The sequence below is a fragment of the Cydia splendana genome, chromosome 23, assembly GCF_910591565.1.
Source record: "Cydia splendana chromosome 23, ilCydSple1.2, whole genome shotgun sequence".
Lineage (NCBI taxonomy): Eukaryota > Metazoa > Arthropoda > Insecta > Lepidoptera > Tortricidae > Cydia > Cydia splendana.
Window position 1 is genome coordinate 1,840,532 of NC_085982.1, and position 18,787 is coordinate 1,859,318.

Genomic DNA, 18,787 nt, shown 5'->3' on the forward strand with positions numbered 1-18,787 from the left:
ACTGCCATCTTTGGACAGAACATAAAACTGTTACAACGCCATTTGACTTTGATCCTTATTCTTTCACTGATATCTGTTAACTTATTAATATTAACGCCATCTATGGTGCAATCTTTTCGAGTGATGGCGCCATAACCTTCAGCCTACTCTCGAGTAGTTGGCGTTAATATTAATATTTAACAAGTTAACAGATATCAGTGAAAGAATATTGATCAATGTCAAATGGCGTTCAAACAGTTTTAATCGTCTGTCGAAAGATGGCAGTAAATGTACTGTAGCTACGTAATTTACCATGACAGTAACTCTCTATTTCAAATTCTCTTTGGCTTGTCTAATGCTTTTCCGGTTACATATTAAAGGTGCCCAGGGTCCCCTTGTTTTTTACAAGCTTTTCATTTACTTGCAATGTACTTATGTAGGTTAAATCTTGCAAGTTAAATTTGACCCACTTCCCGACTTCCAATGAAGCTGCAAATTTGCATACATATGTAAGTCGGGTGACAATGCAATATTATGGTACCATCGAGCTGATCTGATGACGGTGATAAAACAACGAAACCTAAATTGTGTTTGGGGTTTTTAGAATTGTCTCGATGAGTATTAGTTGCCTGTGGAAAGAAAAGTACAGTCAGCGATAAAAGCTTGTAACAAAAATTAAAATTTTGCCTAAAACCATAGAAAAAAAAAGAGTGCTCACTCCATACATCAGTTTTAGTACCAAAAAGACTATTATTTTCGTAGTCGACATCTAGTATCGAGTAGCAGAATTATCAGTACTGATACTCTACAATAATAGATGTAGCACCGACCGAAAAGTCTAATGCTCAACAATTTTCAGCTAATATTATAACCGGATTAACCGGAACGCTATTTTCAACGACTTCTGCTCTTAATATTAGGTGTAAATTGTTGATCAATACAATTTTCGTGAGTCGCGACACTAGAGAATTCTAGTATCGAGTAGCGGTACTCATAATTCCGCTACTCGATGCTAGATGTCAACTGCGAAAATAATAGTCTTTTTGGTACCAAAACTGATGTATGGAGTGAGCACTCTATCTTTACCAGGCGTGGCTCACTCCGCGATTTCGTCGCTTTGCTACAGGTAGCTACAAGTACATCCGTTCCACACCAATTTTGGTGGCTAGCCATAAGCCGCGCGTGGCGCTGTCGCCACCTAGCGGCCGTATCTATCCTGATCCTAACAGACGCGTCTTGTTAGAGAGTGAGTCTGCTGTACCCAGTACTATTATTTATTGTATGTCCTTACTATATTTCTCTATGCTAATACGTATATAATCACATCATTTAGGTGTATTTCAGTTTGAATTGGCCTCCGTGACCCATCTGTGTAGAGTCCGTCTAAGCTAACTATGACTTAACTTGAATACAGCAAAGTGAGGCAGTGTCATTGTACACGTCACATTTCCATAGAAAATTTACATTAATGATTGACATTGCAACATTCTTAGGGTTCCGTACCCAAAGGGTAAAACAGGACCCTATTACTAAGACTCCGCTGTCCGTCCGTCCGTCCGTCCGTCTGTCACCAGGCTGTATCTCATGAACCGTGATAGCTAGGCAGTTGAAATTTTCACAGATGATGTATTTCTGTTGCTGCTATAACAACAAATACTAAAAAGTACGGAACCCTCAGTGGGCGAGTCCGACTCGCACTTGTCCGTTTTTTTTTTCATTATAAATGCCATGCACAGTTATCTTGGTCCGACTCTAAAACATTTATTTTATGACAATATCGTTTGTACAGTCGCCAAGGCGCTCACAAATATCTGAACAGGCCTCTTCAAGGCGTTAGAGTGCGTGTTCAGATATTTTTGATCAACTCGGCCGCTTTGATACATTGGCGACGGTGTCTCAGAGAGTAAATGTCAAATTTTAATTAAAACTCACAAAGATTAGCATATTTTATGAAGACGTGTGCGGCGCCCAGTTTTCAGCATTACAGGCTTTGGGAGCCACTTGAAAGCTTTTTCGGAGTTAATCTTAACACTTTAACTGCCAGCGACTCCCTAGGGGAGTTCACTGTTCGTAGGCGCTTTTCGCTACATACGGTTTTTCCCGTGTTATCGGCTACGCTCGTAGCGCGTAGCACGGGCTGGCACTGAATGTGTTAAGCTTTTGAGGTCAATTTGCACTTTTTAACTAAGAGTATGTATATATTTAAAGGCCTCCTAGCCTAGTCATGTAGTGACCCCACCTACGAAGCAGGAGGTCCCGGGTTCGAATCCCGGTAAGGGCATTTATTTGTGTGTCCAATAATATTTATTTATTTTATATATTTATTGATAATAATAAATAAAGTAATGTATGATATTAAATTTTAATAATTAAATTTTTAATATAATTATAGTATTTTGGACATACCTTTTAGATTTTAAATAATTTACTCTCATTTATTATGATGTTGTGTAACTGAAGTTTTTTTTGTAAATAAATGTTAGCCAAGTAAACAATAGTTTCTAAGGCACGAGAAGAACATTTATAAACTTTCGTTGACATTAACGTACAGTTTAAATATAATAAATAATTTAAAATAACCGCGTACAAAATTGCAAATAAACAAAGCTGAAGGAAATGAAAGTGCCTTCAATAGAAATTTATGCCACTTGTATAATCTCCAAGACTTACTTGCCAGTAGGTTGAAATACTACGAGTAGTATAAATACTTAGAAATACTAGCTAGTATTATACCCGTAAAGTATGTAAAGCAAGCTGCAAGCAAGAAGCGCTGGTGGCCTAGCGGTAAGAGCGTGCGTCTTTCAATCCGGAGGTTGTGGGTTCGAACCCCGACTCGTACCAATGAGTTTTCCGGAACTTATGTACCTACGAAGTATTATTTGGCATTTACTAGTCGCTTTTCGGTGAAGGAAATCATCGTGAGGAAACCGGACTAATCCCAATAAGGCCTAGTATACCTCTGGGTTAGAAGGTCAGATGGCAGTCACTTTCGTAAAAACTAGTGCCTATTCGCGGGATTAGTTGCCAAGCGGACCCCAGGCTCCCATGAGCCGTGGCAAAATGCCGGGATAACGCGAGGAAGATGATCAAAGTATGTAAAGCAAAGTAAAAGAATAACTCCAAGGATTACGCTTTCTAGTTGCAATCTAGTTGAAATACTTGGTATGGGGTCCCTTTGTTTCCCATAAAGTTTTAAGTCATAATGTATTGTTTGTCATATTATCGTTAGTCATAAAACTGAAACCGTTAACTTTTCAGGATTTAATATCATGACCGGACTGGACCAAACGCTGGAGTTTCATTACAAGTCATGTCAGATTCATGATAGTGTCGGGGCCGTAATAAAAAAAAAAAAAAAAAAAAAAAAAAAGTTGGGTGGTATGCGTAACGCATTTCCCCTCTTAAAAAAAAAAGGTTTGTTTTATGGCAATCCTAAAAAGTTACGCGTTTCTGAGAAAAACCAATTATGACTAACGAAAATTCGGACAAACAATACATTATGACTTAAAACTATTTGGGAAACAATAGAGACCCACTTGGTATACCTAAGTACCTACTTTGAAATAGGTACAGTCGCCATCAGATATATCGGAGCGGCCAAGGTGCTCACAAATATCGGAACACGCCTCTATTGTCAGGGCGTTAGAGCGCGTGTTCAGATATTGTGAACACCTTGGCCGCTCTGATATATCTGATGGCGACTGTACTTGATAGTATTATACCCGTAAAGTATGTAAAGCAAAGTAAAAGGGTAACTTCAAGACCTACGCTTTCCTGCAGCGATTTGGTTGAGATACTTGGTATACCTAAGTACCTACTTTGAAATAAGTACGTAGACCGGGGTGACTTTGGAAAATTTGGGGTTACTTTGATAGATTTAAAACGGCCATAGAATTAACATTATTCATTATTTACTGAAAATGTTCCTGTATCTAGTTACATTACTATATATTCATATTCACCTACTGTAAAAAATCTCTCATAAATATATATTATGGCTTAAAAACTAGAATTTTAAAGTCGCCCCTGCATTTGAAAGTCACCCCGGTCAATGGTACTTGATAGTATTTTACGCGTAAAGTACGTAAAGCAAAATAAAACAGTAACTCCAAATCTAAGCTTTCCAGTAGCAATTTGGTTGAAATACTTGGTATAACTACTTTGAAATACTAGCTTGTTATACCCGTAAAGTATGTTAAGTAAAGTAAAAGAATAATTTTATTACATTAAGGCGATAAGTCCGCCTGTTGTCTGTCTCTATCTTTAATTGTTTTTTCCTTAGTTGAATATTTTACTGAGGTGAGGTGTGTTAACAAAGAGAGTACATTTTTTAATTTTTTTTTTTTAGCTATTTCATAATGATTTTGCATGGTAAGCAAGATAAAAGTCGCTTTGATAACACAAGTTAATACTTTTCTCGACCTCAAATAAGACATGATTTTGGGCTCTGCTCTTTGAAAAATTTATCAACGTTAATGCACCAAAAATCATGGTTCTTAAAGTATTTATACCTGTTTCTAAAACCTAAAATACCAAGAACAAAACACTTGTTCCATAAAATTCGAAACAGAAAAAATGAGAGTACTTCTTACACCTCATTGGTTGAGAGATATAAAACTAAAGGAGGACTCTTTGGAGTTTTCCAAACAAAAAGTGGAGCGGAGTGCTTCAACTGAAATGGTTTCCAGGCTGAGTGTACGGATACATTTAGAATTGGAAATGTGTGCGACTGTATGTACCTACATAGTAGAATTAATAAGTATTAATAAGTAGTACTTTTTTTTTCTAGCCTATTTTGGTGTCCCACTGCTGGGCAAAGTAGTACTTATTTATTGGAAACGCCCAATAATTTTATTCTTCGCAGCGACAGTGTGGTAGTGCCACTAAACGTCATATGGGTCAAAAACGTATGGGAAAAGAACTTTACATTTAAGGTAGATATGGTGCTACTTTATCGCACTAGTGCGATAATTAGCACATTATTTAGCTATGTTGAAAATTTAAGGGCCCATAACGATAGTTACTGTAAAACATTGTACGATACACGTGCGAACAGGTTATTCGCAACTCGTGTCATGATGTATTGCCACATGTTGCGGAAGTCCTACCTTTCGCACTTGTAAACAATTACTTAATTTTGTATTATGGTGGTCCCACATTGGATTTTATAGGTAGACCAGGGTAATTTGCTAGTAACTGGCCACCTGTTAGTAACTGACCTGTTAAGGTGGCCACTTACTAACAGGTGACCAGTTACTGGTGAATTACCCTACTTAAAATTATAACCTTGTTTAGTGTACGGACAATACAAATGTATATAATACTTATTTTGATATTGATATCCAAAGCAGAGAAAACAGTCGAAATATCAAACCATTATTTTCCGGGCCGTTACCAAGGAATGGATCGAACGAACGGAATGAATGTATATAGTGAACGGATGAATGAATTGAATGGATTGTTATTATCGGAACGGATTTGATGGCAAACAGGGAAATATTCCTATCGCATAGAGAGTGGTAGGCTCAGAGAAAGCAGTACAAGTATTTTTACTACACCGTAAAGGGTCTCTTTTTTCTTCGAAAACTGATGAGAAAGTTGCATTTTATTCACAAGAGTGTCCAAGGAATTGGATGCAAATGTTGAGTTGTTTTCTCTTGTTGGCTAGTAGGATTGACTTTTAAAATTATGATTTTGAATGATTAATGTACAATTTCGTTCATTTATTGTAATGTTGTTTTATAGTTAGTATAAAAATGTTGAGATTTGGGACACTTTTTAGGGTTCCGTACCCAAAGGGTAAATCGGGACCCAATTACTAAGCCTCTGCTGTCCGTCCGTCCGTCCGTCCGTCCGTCCGTCCGTCCGTCCGTCCGTCTGTCACCAGGCTGTATCTCACGAACCGTGATAGCTAGACAGTTGAAATTTTCACAGATGATGTATTTCTGTTGCCGCTATAACAACAAATACTAAAAAAAGAATAAAATAAAGATTTAAGTGGGGCTCCCATACAACAAACGTGATTTTTGACCGAAGTTAAGCAACGTCGGGCGGGGTCAGTACTTGGATGGGTGACCGTTTTTTTTTGCCGTTTTTTGCATTATGGTACGGAACCCTTCGTGCGCGAGTCCGACTCGCACTTGCCCGGTTTTTCCCTATCAGGATCGAAAGAGCTCGTGATTCTGAGTAAAAAAATCCCAAATCTAAAAAAAAGTGTAGTGTACAACTTAAAGTGAAATGGCCAAGTAGCCTTACAACGACTGCCTTAGCTGTGTCAAACTGACATTTGCTAACGTCTGCGTAACTTACTTTCTGTACATCTCGCTCGCACTAATATGCGAGTACGAGCGAGAGGCATATAAAGTAAGTTACGCACACGCTAGCGAATATGTCAGTATCAAACTGGTGGTAGCCGTACAGGTACTGGTTTACGGATAATTCGCTTGAACTCGCGTCGCATTAGTAACATGAACGGGGCTTTTCAGGCGTATGTTTGTTTTCAAAATGGATTTTTTTACAAAGGACAGATTGAAGTACGGAATGGAATGAACTATCTCTTGATTATTAAAAAAGCTAAAAAAGTGATGAAAATTCGTGTCTAATAAAATATTTTTACGATTTTTTTATTCGTCGGAGTCAAACCTACAAACAGGTCGAATGTAAGCGGTTTACGTAGCCCCAAAGCAAGCCGAAGGGGAGAAATATCACATAGGTACTCATTGTCGACCTTTCAAACATGTATTTTTTTTTAACCCTACTAGTATTTTAAGAAAATCTCGGCATAGGTCATTCCAAACAGAATTATCAGAGCAGATAACTATACTTAATAGCTATACCTACATAAGGTGCAAGCATCCATATGCTATGATTACTGCTTGCCATTATACTTCATGCTTATTTGCCATCATACTATTTTTTTTTACAATCTTGTGTTTTGGTACAGCTCTTGGACTATAAACAGCTCTTGGCCTATAATATGGGCATTGTAAAAAGCAACCCCACCCCGTTCGGAGATCGTATTAAGCCGGCAACAGATAGGGCGTATGTCGCCATGATTTATATTGGGTAGGGAGGGGACAGAGTCGATGGAATCTATCGATGTTTTCCAAGCTACTGGTAAACAAGAGACATGTTAATAATCAGGCCAATTCGAACGGAGCTGTCCGTCCGTCCGTCCGTATGTCTGTCCGTCCGACTGTCTGTTACCAGACTGTATCACATGAGCCGTGATAACTAGGCAGTTGAAATTTTCACAGATGATGTATTTCTATTGCCGCTATAACAACAAATACTAAAAACAAAATAAATATTTAAGTGGGCTCCCATACAACAAACGTGATTTTTTTGCCGTGTTATGCGTAATGGTATGGAACCCTTCGTGCGCGAGTCCGACTCGCACTTGGCCGGTTATCTTATTTTAGTCCCAAGTTCTGAAAAAATGTATCCCGCTAGTACGGTGAAGCATAAAAATTAAGCTATAAATTCCCTTAATCCACTTTTTAATTTCTACTCTTTTTTGCCAGGCTGTAAAATGTGTATGACCCACTATCGATATCGATATATTCAGCTCATCCCTAAGGAATTGTATTAAGACGTGCGTGGCGGATCTGATTTACGGGACTGCAGCGACTGCGAGTAATTTTATTAAAAATGACAGCCCGCCATCTTTGCGATATGCCGGAAGCATTTCCTAGAAGAAATTACATCAAGATTATAATACAGATCTTGCAAGATCTACTGTTTAAGGGTTTCTTAAATCAAAAACTTTTTAGTATGAGTCAAGGCTCGGAACCGGTTTTTTGAAAACCCCGAAATAGGCCAATATTTTTAATTATTTTATCCTCTTTACGCAGGACTGAATCTATTAAGATAACAACTTAGTATTATTAGATTGTCCCATTAAAAATGAAATAATAAAGTAAAGAACGAAAGAATACCGTTATTTTTTGTATGAAGAAAAAACCGGTACCGAGCCTTGGTATGAGTTAATGTTTTAGTATGACTATCTTGTGGACATCAATTTTAATTTAAAGCCTTATTTATCCTTCTTCTTCTTCTTCTTTAAATTCGTATAATAAAAGTCTTAGAAAAATGTATCCAAATCGTACACTCTGGCGATGTCCAAAAAAAGATGCCGGGCTCCTGAAAATTTTTGACTCTTAAATCATGACATCTAATTCGAAGTAAGTATTAGTTTAAGTCCGTAATGATACTCGTTATTATTTTAATTAAAAATTATATTTAATTAAAATATATATAATGTACTTCCTCGAATCTAAACTGTCGTGAGACATATACTTTGTCAAGCCATTTCCGTCAGTAGAAAAGAGGGCGGCAAATTTAAATAATGTAGGCGCGAAGGGTTATCGACCTATAGAAAATTTGAATTTCGCGCCTTTTTCTCCTGACAAACTTGTTTGACCGGCTATTAACATTAAGCTAATTTGCGATTTAACTCACGTGTTTTTAGTCAGTCGCAGGAATACTTACTATTTCTAAAGTCGGTACAAAACAATTTCTGCAACATCGATGTTGCAGAAATTACCAAGATACCAGGATAACATAACAAGGCAGAGAGAAAAGCCACGTTGTTCAACCGTATCACGTTGCAGCAAATATTATATCTTGGCTGTATGTTCTGGGAATCATATGTCGATTTATTTTTCAATTACATGGATTTTCCAGTAGGATGGAGCAGGTGAATTCATATATAGGAAATATGTTTGTATTAGATATAGCTATAGGCAGCTATAGGTACCTAGCTATCACCTACATTCTAATGCCGAGGTATAAAAAACCGGCCAAGTGCGAGTCGGACTCGCGTTTCTAGGGTTCCGTAGATAAGTCCGACTCACGCTTGACTGCACATTTTTAACACATTCAACACCAAGAACCCGACTGTCGGGTACACTGTACGTAGCGACTACGCGCTACATACGACGAAACCGTGGCTACGCGCGACGAGCGTAACCCGTAGCACTTAGTGGTATTGAATGTGTTAATAGGTTTTCCTGTTATCTACAGGCAAAGAACTATTTTGAGTATTTGTTTCAAAATTTTAGACCCAGTAGTTTCGGAGATAAAGGGGTGGAATGGTCATTTCTTGGCTATTTTCTTAAATAACTTCGTACGTATGTATTTGAAAATTATAAAAAAAACATGTGTATCTTTGGGTCACTAATTTACATATGTGTACCAAATTTCAACTTAATTGGTCCAGTAATTTCCGAGAAAATAGGCTGTGACAGACGGACAAACAGACAGACGCACGAGTGATCCTATAAACTATAAGGGTTCCGTTTTTTCTTTTTGAGGTACGGAACCCTAAAAAGCAGTGTTATACCAAGCCGTTTGGACTTGCGGAAAAGCAGCTTGTTCCGCTGGATTAGAAATTCGCTATATATTAATATATGGACAATAAATCAGTCAATATTACTATATATCTATAGTGACTAGACATATATTGGATTTGGATAAGTAAAAGAATGTAGTACATATACTAAAATGTATGTAATTTATCTGTATGTTACCTCTTCACGCTTAAACCGCTGAACCGATTTAGTTGAAATTTTACATACAGATAGTTTGAGTCCCGGGGAAAGGTGTAGGATAGTTTTTATGTCGGAAATTATCCCTAAAGAGGGTGAAACGGGGGGTGGAATTAAGATGATTAATGAATTGCCTGTTAATTGCTGTAAGCAATTAAGCATATATTCAAATTGGGGGCCCTTTGGGCATTTGAAGCAACCTAACGAACCTATCCTACCTATTATTATAACCATTGATTTTATGTGACTACCGTCAAAACATTATACAGGAATTTTATGATCGGCAGTGGGGAGACACTCCTGACTTCGGGAAAACTCGGCTTCGTTCGGCTCAGCATTGCTCCGAGCAATTATTAGGGTTGACACAACTTGACATCCCTTTGCGTGCACGACCACAGATAAGCTAATTACTTGAATTTTGACAACCCTAAATAGTCGATAGGGATAGTGCCATAAGTTAGAAAGGGATATCATCACTGACCTAAATCGCCGTCAAACTTCGGTTATGTAGAAAGTGTCCTTTCTGTACGGTACTATTACTTATTCTGTGTGATCAGGCGGATTTGCCCGCCGACATATAACGTTTACAAAAATGCACTGTTAACCTAAAAAATTAAAACCTACCTGTACGCCATCCGTATCTGTTCTCCGTTCTTATACCAGATGAGCTGAGCTGGTGGGTTCCCTCCACGGCTCCTGCAGACCAGCTCCAAGCTCTGTCCTCGTCTGACTGTCTCGCCTTCCGCGTAACCTTCGATGTACGGGGCTCCAGGGGGATCTGAGGACGGAGAACGTTTTTGTTAATTGGTGATTAATAATTGGAGGGCATAACACTAGCGGCCATATTCGTACAATGCTTAAATAAATAAATATTAATAAATAAATATTATTTTTACACAAATTGACTACGCCCCACGGTAAGCTCAAGAAGGTTTGTGTTGTGGGCAGGGCACGGAACCGGTATTTTTTTTTAACCCCGAAATAGCCCAATATTTTGAATTATTGTATGATTTGTACGTAGGACTGAACCATGTATTTAGGTAACAACTTCGTATTATTAGATTGTCCCACTAAAAATGAAATAATAAAACAAAGAACGAAAACGAACGTAATAATACCGGTATTTTTGTTTGGAGCAAATACCGGTTTCCGACCCCTGGTTGTGGGTACTCAGACAACGATATATTATAATATAGAAATACTTAAATACATAGAAAACAACCATGACTCAGGAACAAATATCTGTGTTATCACACAAATAAATTCCCTTACTTACCGGGATTCGAACCCGAGATCATCGGCTTCATAGGCAGGATCACTACCCACTAGGCCAGACCGGTCGTCAATACTTATAAGATATCAGTGATACAGATCTGCACTACTTTGAAATCTTTTTGTATTTCACTCAATGTTAAAAGGCAGTAACTCTGACTCCCCCCCCCCCCCCACACACACATAGATACCACATTTTTCTTTTGATTCACATATTCAAGTATCGACTCCGATATCGTACAGTGTAAAAACCTCCTAAAGGTTAATGAACTCTAGCAATTTTCTTGCTCAGTCATTCGAAAAAGTATTTAAACATTCTTTGTGGGTAATCTTATGAGTTTCTACTTTGAGAAAAAATGATGCGGCGGACTATTAAATGGGTAATTTTAATTTAAACTTTTTTAAGTTTTCCCTTTAATGTTCATTGGGAAATTGAGCTTCGTACCTTGGTGTTTAGATTAGTTTTTGTTTGGTGAATTTCAGGTTGATTTTATTTAGGAAGGAAGTATTCGGGCACTTCAGTTTATTCAACCATTTTGAGATAAGAAAATACGCTTGCTTAGTGGGTACTTTCCGGATTTCTTTTCAAGTATTTTTAAAAGATCCTAGTATGATTAAAAATAAGGAAAATTAAATTATCTAAAACTAGCTTTGTTTTTTCAAGCTAATCTATACAAGGCAATTAAATTGGACAAAGTTGACCGAAAAGGCTCGAACCATTGTCAGAAATTAGTTTACTTAGTTCAAAGATTTTCCTATTTGTTTTGTTTTTAATTTTAACGTCAAAATTTTGTAAGATGGACTAATTTCCCTATAGTTGCAGGCGTCCATAGGCTACGGTGACCGCTTACCATCAGGCAGGACGTATACTTGTTTGGAGTGGTATTAAAAACTTTCGTCCTAATATTTTTTTTTTAAATTCAAATCGATTTGCATTTAATGTCCCTATCGCAAAACCACCCTGTATTAACTTATTCGCTACTAACTCCTGAGCTATTCAAATGAGGTAATCCAATTTGTACAAATTCCAGTACATTGGCTTAGGTTAAGTTCATAGTAATGATTAAAGTTGGCTTTTAGTTTTAGTTGGATTACGCTCAGCTTCCAATCTGAGCGAAGCAAACAGCGGAGTAACATCTTTAGAGGGCGATGTCACACCGAAGACATACAGAGTGGTGCATCCTAAAGGTCCAGAAAAAGGAAGAAAGTTATAATTCTATAGGTTTTTGGATCAAAATGTAATAACACTTTCAATGTGTCTGGGTTAGCATTGCAAATGTCAAATCGATAGCTTAAGTAGTTCTCGAGATATTTAGCGATGTGACAGATAGACGGACGGGCGGACAGAGTCGCACCATAAGGGCTGGATGTAGACGGCGCGCGAACTCGTATGCGATTTTAGTTACATTGAAAACTATTGGTTACATCCAATTCAGCCGATCAATCAAATACCGCAATGTAATGAAACTCGCATGCGAGTTCTCGCACCATGTAAATGGGCCTTAAGGGTTCCTAAATCACGAGTTCTTTCGATGCTAATAGGAGAGAAAATAAAAATAAATAAATAAATATTATAGGACATTCTTACACAGATTGACTAAGTCCCACAGTAAGCTCAAGAAGGCTTGTGTTGTGGGTACTCAGACAACGATATATATAATATATAAATACTTAAATACATAGAAAACAACCATGACTCAGGAACAAATACCGGTCGTCTGGCCTAGTGGGTAGTGACGGGCAAAAGGTGTCCCAAGATTTTTCTGTCCATTCCGTAACCGTTTTTCATAGACTTTGTGTCATACAAACGGGTATAGCCTGTCCAATTTCTAAGATCAAGTTCGCCATAGATTTACTATGGTGCACTTGATCTTAGAAAAGCGGACAGACTATAACGGAAGGAACGAAAAATAAAAGAACATTTTTATACATTTTTTTTCGCCTATTAGGATAAAAAAAGTTCGTGATTCTGAGTAGAAATAACCTGAAAATACCCAAATCTAAAAAAAGTATAGTACCTATTACAACTTTAAATAAAATAGTCCATAGACCTCCCTGTATAGTTTACCTAACATCCGCCTAAACCGGGCGTGGCTCACTCCGCGATTTCGTCGCGTCGCTACATACAAGTACACGCGGCCCACACCAATGTTGGTGTCTAGCAGTAGTAGTTGCCGCGCACCGCTACGGAACGGACGCCCGCTCGCGCTTGCGCCACCTAGCGGTCATATCTATCGCAATAGACGCGTTTTGTTAGAACGCGTGAACCTGTTTTTTTTTTTGGAGGATAGTCCGTTGCCTAGTACTCTTATTTATTCTGTGCCTAAACTGCAAAACGTCACGTGTGGAGCGAGCCAAGTTCGCAACAATTCGGTGTGACGCGCGACTCAAATTCTCTCTCCACGCAACAATGTGCGTTTAATTACTGACTCGACTTGGAACTAAATTACTTGCCTCGGGGCTAAATTACTCGCTTACTCGCACGGCGCTTAGCTTTGCGAGTGGGAATCGCGCTGGCGTTTTGGTAAACGTTTTTAGAAATTGTTTCTGTGTATTTTAATGTTTTTATAAAATGTGAAATGGTAGGTTTATTTCGTTGTCTTGACGTTTCTGATATAAGTTACTGGCTTATATATCGGGTGGAACAGAACGAAAGACTTTTACGGAAACGGGGAATTGTTTAGGCTACGTACTTAATTTTTCACTTATTAATCATTTTAATATTTCTAACCGTTTTTGAGATACAGATTGTTAAACATTATCCTATTGTATGACATGAAATGTGTCAATTTAAAATGTAAATAACTTTGTAGGGTTGTCACTAATATAAAAATATTTCATTTTATTGATTTTGTTTTACTTTTTAAACCAACTTTACGATTATAAGTACTCGATTGTAGGTCACATACATAACACTATCCTTTCAGCTCAGTCTCTGGAAATATTCCATCCTGTATAAAGTTAATTTAAACTTTAATTAATTAATACCTATCGACCCTAGTCTGTAAATTTCCATAATATTACTTTTCATATTTGTTATACAAATAAATGATCATTTAGAAATTATTTAAAAAAAATATTAAATCCGTTTTTATCATTTAAAATATAGGAAAATAAATCAAATTATTAAATAATTGCATATTACAAATGTGTAACAGTTTAATTAGTGTCTTCTATGAAAAAAAAATGCGCCACACGTTTTATATTTATTTTTACTTTATTGCACAAACTACCATTATGAAAATAATATTGGTGCAAAAAATAGGTACAAATGGTGTATTGAATTCCTACTGGTAAAAGCATACTCTACCAGTGAACCATAGGGTAAACAGAGGTGTAAAAATGGTCTAAGGAGAAAAATATGTATCTGAGGGTATATATTTCTATCATTCATTAAAAAAAAAACTGAAGTCAGTTACAACAGAACGATATTTTCATCAATAACATATTTTTTAGCATCTCGTATTTAAGAAAAAAATTTTTTTTTAATAATTATCGTTACGCCTAAAAATAATATTTCCATCCAACCCCTAATACCTCATAATTGGCTTATGGTATTCCGAAACTCGTTTTTCCTCAAAATACCTTAAAAAAAAACATCAAATCCAATTCAATTATTTTTACAAAATACATTTCATTTCGTTACAAATTTGCCAAGGTCCTTTATATAGCCCATTACACCTCGGGGCCATTTTTCCTACCTTTTATTTTTTCTACGAAGCCCCAAACGAAAGCCTTTGTTTTCGTAAGCATGTTAATAAATAAACATTGAAAATGCGAAGGCTCTGCGCGAATTTTCAAAGCCGTGTAGAGAGGTGGGTAGGTCGATGAAATTGTAAGGTAAATATCGATAAATTCAAAGACGGTAGATACCGGCATGATTAGTATGATTACTGTGGGAGATAAAAAATAAAAGATAATACAAGCTAAAACTGAACAGACTGAGTACCTACCCGATAAGATAAAAATAACAAGAAAATCTTTCAAATAGAATAAGTCCATGAAAAAAATTGTATGCATATAGGCATTTTTTAGCCATTTTTATTGTACATTATGAAAGCAGAGACTAATTTAGAGTGATTAAGAGAAAAACTCAATTGTATTTACCATAATTATATTTTTATTTTACTAAATTCTGTATGGCTACCTCAATCTACAAAAGGAAAGCGCCGTCTTTATGCTTAAAATAAATGTAACTTTCTTTCAAAAACAGAACCCTTATCTTAACCCATGTCGACAAGAACATGACATGTTAATTGATGCTTTTAAACATTCATCGACATCACCCGGTCCCATCCCTACACGTAAGCTGAGCATAGGGGCAAAGCAAACAAAGTGTACCATGTAATTACGAACCGATGGAATCCACTCTTCCCTCTCTCCCCTAATATACTGATGGCGAGATTTGACATGTACAGTAATTATGTGATATTACATTAATATTGGAATGTCAAAGACTTATGCGAATCTAATATCAGTACGGTTTCAGTATTTGCGTGCAAGCTTTCATTTTGAATTTTCGCTAATAATGCCCTGTGGAAATATAAATGTGAAAATAAATACCACAAAATTAAAATTGGATGCATTCGGCTTACAAACAGATAGATACAAAAATGATAACTGAATTTATTTAAGACTAGATAGCTTTGTGAATCTCAATGGCTTCGCTAATTCGCCATTATGAAAAATTCCAAAAATCAACTCGACACGATTTTTTTATATAATTATCGAACGTGATCATACATTTTTATGAAAATCGGTTGAGAAAGTTCAAACGAAGACCTTCGCTCACGCTTGGTGATCTTGATATCGCTTTTAAATGAAAATGAAGCTATTTTTGGCTGATATTCGATTTCAGTCAGTCAAGATCTTTTGAATACCTAGTTATTGTAATCTTTTTGATGCAGTCTACCACTGCACATGTATATTAAAGAGGCCCACTGATTACTAGTTAGATTAGCCGATTAGTATATTAGTAATTAGTAGATTAGCCGGACGATATCAGCCTGACAGTTTTTCGGAGCTGTCACCAAGCGTTTGACTGACAGGCTGATATCGTCCGGCGAACTGGTAATCTGTGAGTCCCTTAACATAAAAACTGCCCGATCCGAACTTAAGGTACGTCAATTAATAGATCTAAAAACGATATGATATGGATTATATGTGTCAGTGTCAAAAGTGACGTTTTGTTTGAAGAAACGTCACTTTTGACACTGACATATCTAATCCATATCGTTTCTAGATCTATTTAATTTAATTGACGTCTCTTGAAGTTCGAATCGGGCCGTAAGATTTGATTAAATCTTTGTACCTAATAACCGAACCTAACCTAAAATCCTAAAGCTGAACGCAGAGATTTACAAGAAAACCTTTAAGCGACAAGCTAAATAGAAAAATCCAATTCCCATCAAAAAGGTTTCATTAAAAAGCTCACAGACGAAGAAAAGGAGATTAAATGAAATAAAAATAAACCTCGTCTGTGACATACACGGCCCGATTCGAACTTTAAGATACGTCAAATATTACGTCTAGATACGATATGGATTAGATATGTCAATGTCAAAAGGGACGAGCAAAATGGCGTGCTCTTGTGTTGGAGGCCAAGCCTCATTTTGGGTCATCGCGCCAGCCAAGTAAGTAGTAAGTGTCAAAGTGACGCTTCATCAAACAAAAACGTCACTTTTGACACTTATATATCTAATCCATATCGTATGTAGACGTAATATTTGACGTATCTTAAAGTTCGAATCGGGCCGTGTGACATACATTAATTTTAAATCTCTAGTTGAAAGAAACAGGCTTTACTTAGCTACAAAAAGCTAGTCGAATAAAATAGCCAAGTATTTTTATATTTTCCTTTCTGTTTTATTTACTCATGTCAAGGTATTTTTAATTAAATTGGTTTAGATCATATTTTAGAGACTTCTACTAAAAATCATGCTTTTTATTTTAACGTTATTAATATAAGACAAGTGATATGTAGAACATACTTAATATTTCTCAATATATTCATAAAATTAAAACAGTTAAATAATGGATAAATTGCAAATTGCGTCCGGTAGTAACACAATTGTAAAGCAAATACGTAGCTTGTTAATTGGCAGTTATCATCAATACAATTGAACATTTTATAACAAAAAATTACACACGTATAAGTAAATAATTGTTATAACTGATAATGACAATGGACTTTTCTCATATATATCGATTACATGTCATTATAAAAGCTCCCTCTAAATGATTGAATCAAAGGACAATTAATAATTCATTGGAGTACAGTGTCGTGCTGCGAAAACATTTGAACATCGCACGTTCAAACGATCTTACATCCATTGGCATTCCTTTGTAAAATGAACCTTACATAAACGTACATAGGTTCAAATTTGAAAGGAAAATTCAAATGTAATACGAGTTACCGATAGTTAATTTGATTCGAACGTCGAAATGTGAAAATGGAAACCGTTGGAATTTGAAATTTGTTTACACAAGGAGTCTTTGCGGTGTATTTAAAATGAGGTTCGGGTGATTTTAGTCTGTTTTCTGAAGTCGCGATGGCTGGTGTTTTTACAGCGTTAACCAAGTGCATTTGTGGAACTTGGCGAATCGTCGACCGTGCACGAAAAATGGTGATAAGTTACAAGTTTTCTGTGGATCGTGTATTTAATTTAAAGCATGAATCTTTATACGGCTTGGATTTAAATGTGGGATTTGAAAATAATATGAAACTATTTCAACTCTATTAGAATTTCTAGACAATAGGTGTGAATTTCAAAATAATATTTTTTGTGGAGCTCTGCAACATTTCACTGTGTTTCAAATTTTAAGGACCTTCAACGATTTTTGTTCCCCATATAGCCTCATGCACATTCCGTTTCAATCAAATTAGAACCTTTTCTAAACAAAATAAAGTAGCTTTTACTTTGTTTCACTTCTTTAACAAACGAAATTCAACCCAATTTACTATACAGCAGGGTTCAAATTAAAAAGAAGAAAATTTTGCATTAAGCGGTTATGGATTTGGCTAAGCTCTCTAGCTATCAAAGAGTTGTACAGTCGCCGTCAGATACATCGGAGCGGTCAAGGCACTCACAAATATCTGAACACGCCTCTATCGTCAAGGCGTTAGCGTGAAAAGCCAAAAATCCCTAATAAAGTCACAGAATCTGACGGAAATAAACTATTTATGTATTTATTCTATCCCGCAGGACAGACGGAATACGTTATTGCTGGGCACAGATTACCTTACATAGATCTCGCATTGTAAGAAAACTGAAAAAGTCACGATCTATGTACGTAGGCTTTTAATCTTAGGGCATTCAACGGAGAAAGTAATAAATCTACATTCCGTCAGGTGGTCGAATTTATTTAAAAAATAAAAAATAACATAAATATAATATTGTGTACAAATATATGAAATATTGTTTACTTTTTATGTATTCGTGAGAAGTTTCTGCATACAAGTGTTATCTCGTACCCCTCGAAATGTATGTTTGGAATAATGGATTGGAACTTCCTTCAACTATGCAGTACTTGGTTATATTTCTCAAAAATAGCATGATATAGCGTGGCGTAGCGTGACGATCGCGAGTAAGAAACCAAATGCGTAGTGTTTTCGTTCGCTTCACCGAATGTGACATAGACGGGGTTTCGGGAACTCAATACTCAATACTCAATAGACCTCCGATGCCCCGTCGGCAATCTAACCTAACCTAACCCAACCCTTTAACAGCCATTTTGTGCTGCTTAGTGAGAAGTGGGAATGGATTTGCAGGACATGATGCTCCATCTAAGGTCAGCGATCAGTCACCAAGGGTCGGATGAATTATTAATATCCCATTTAAACTGACTGTTGACGGCGACCGTTGACTCTATCGGACTCTAATTGCTTGTGCAGTCGAATTGATGTGTTTTGCAATTCCGATTGTCGCGGACCGTCGTTAAGTGTTTACACCCCTTTTTGACTTGGGGAAAAAACGCAAATTTACTGT

At 36.6% G+C, this 18,787-nt stretch overlaps 1 protein-coding gene across 1 annotated transcript in view; it reads right to left on the bottom strand.

Moving 5' to 3' along the window:
• LOC134801940 (nephrin-like) overlaps window positions 1-18,787 on the bottom strand; it is a 246,027-nt gene that overhangs the window by 82,398 nt on the left and 144,842 nt on the right. The window contains exon 5 of the mRNA XM_063774569.1: window positions 10,152-10,305. Within this exon, the coding sequence (XP_063630639.1) occupies window positions 10,152-10,305 (154 nt within the window). The remainder of the gene's footprint in view (window positions 1-10,151; window positions 10,306-18,787) is intronic.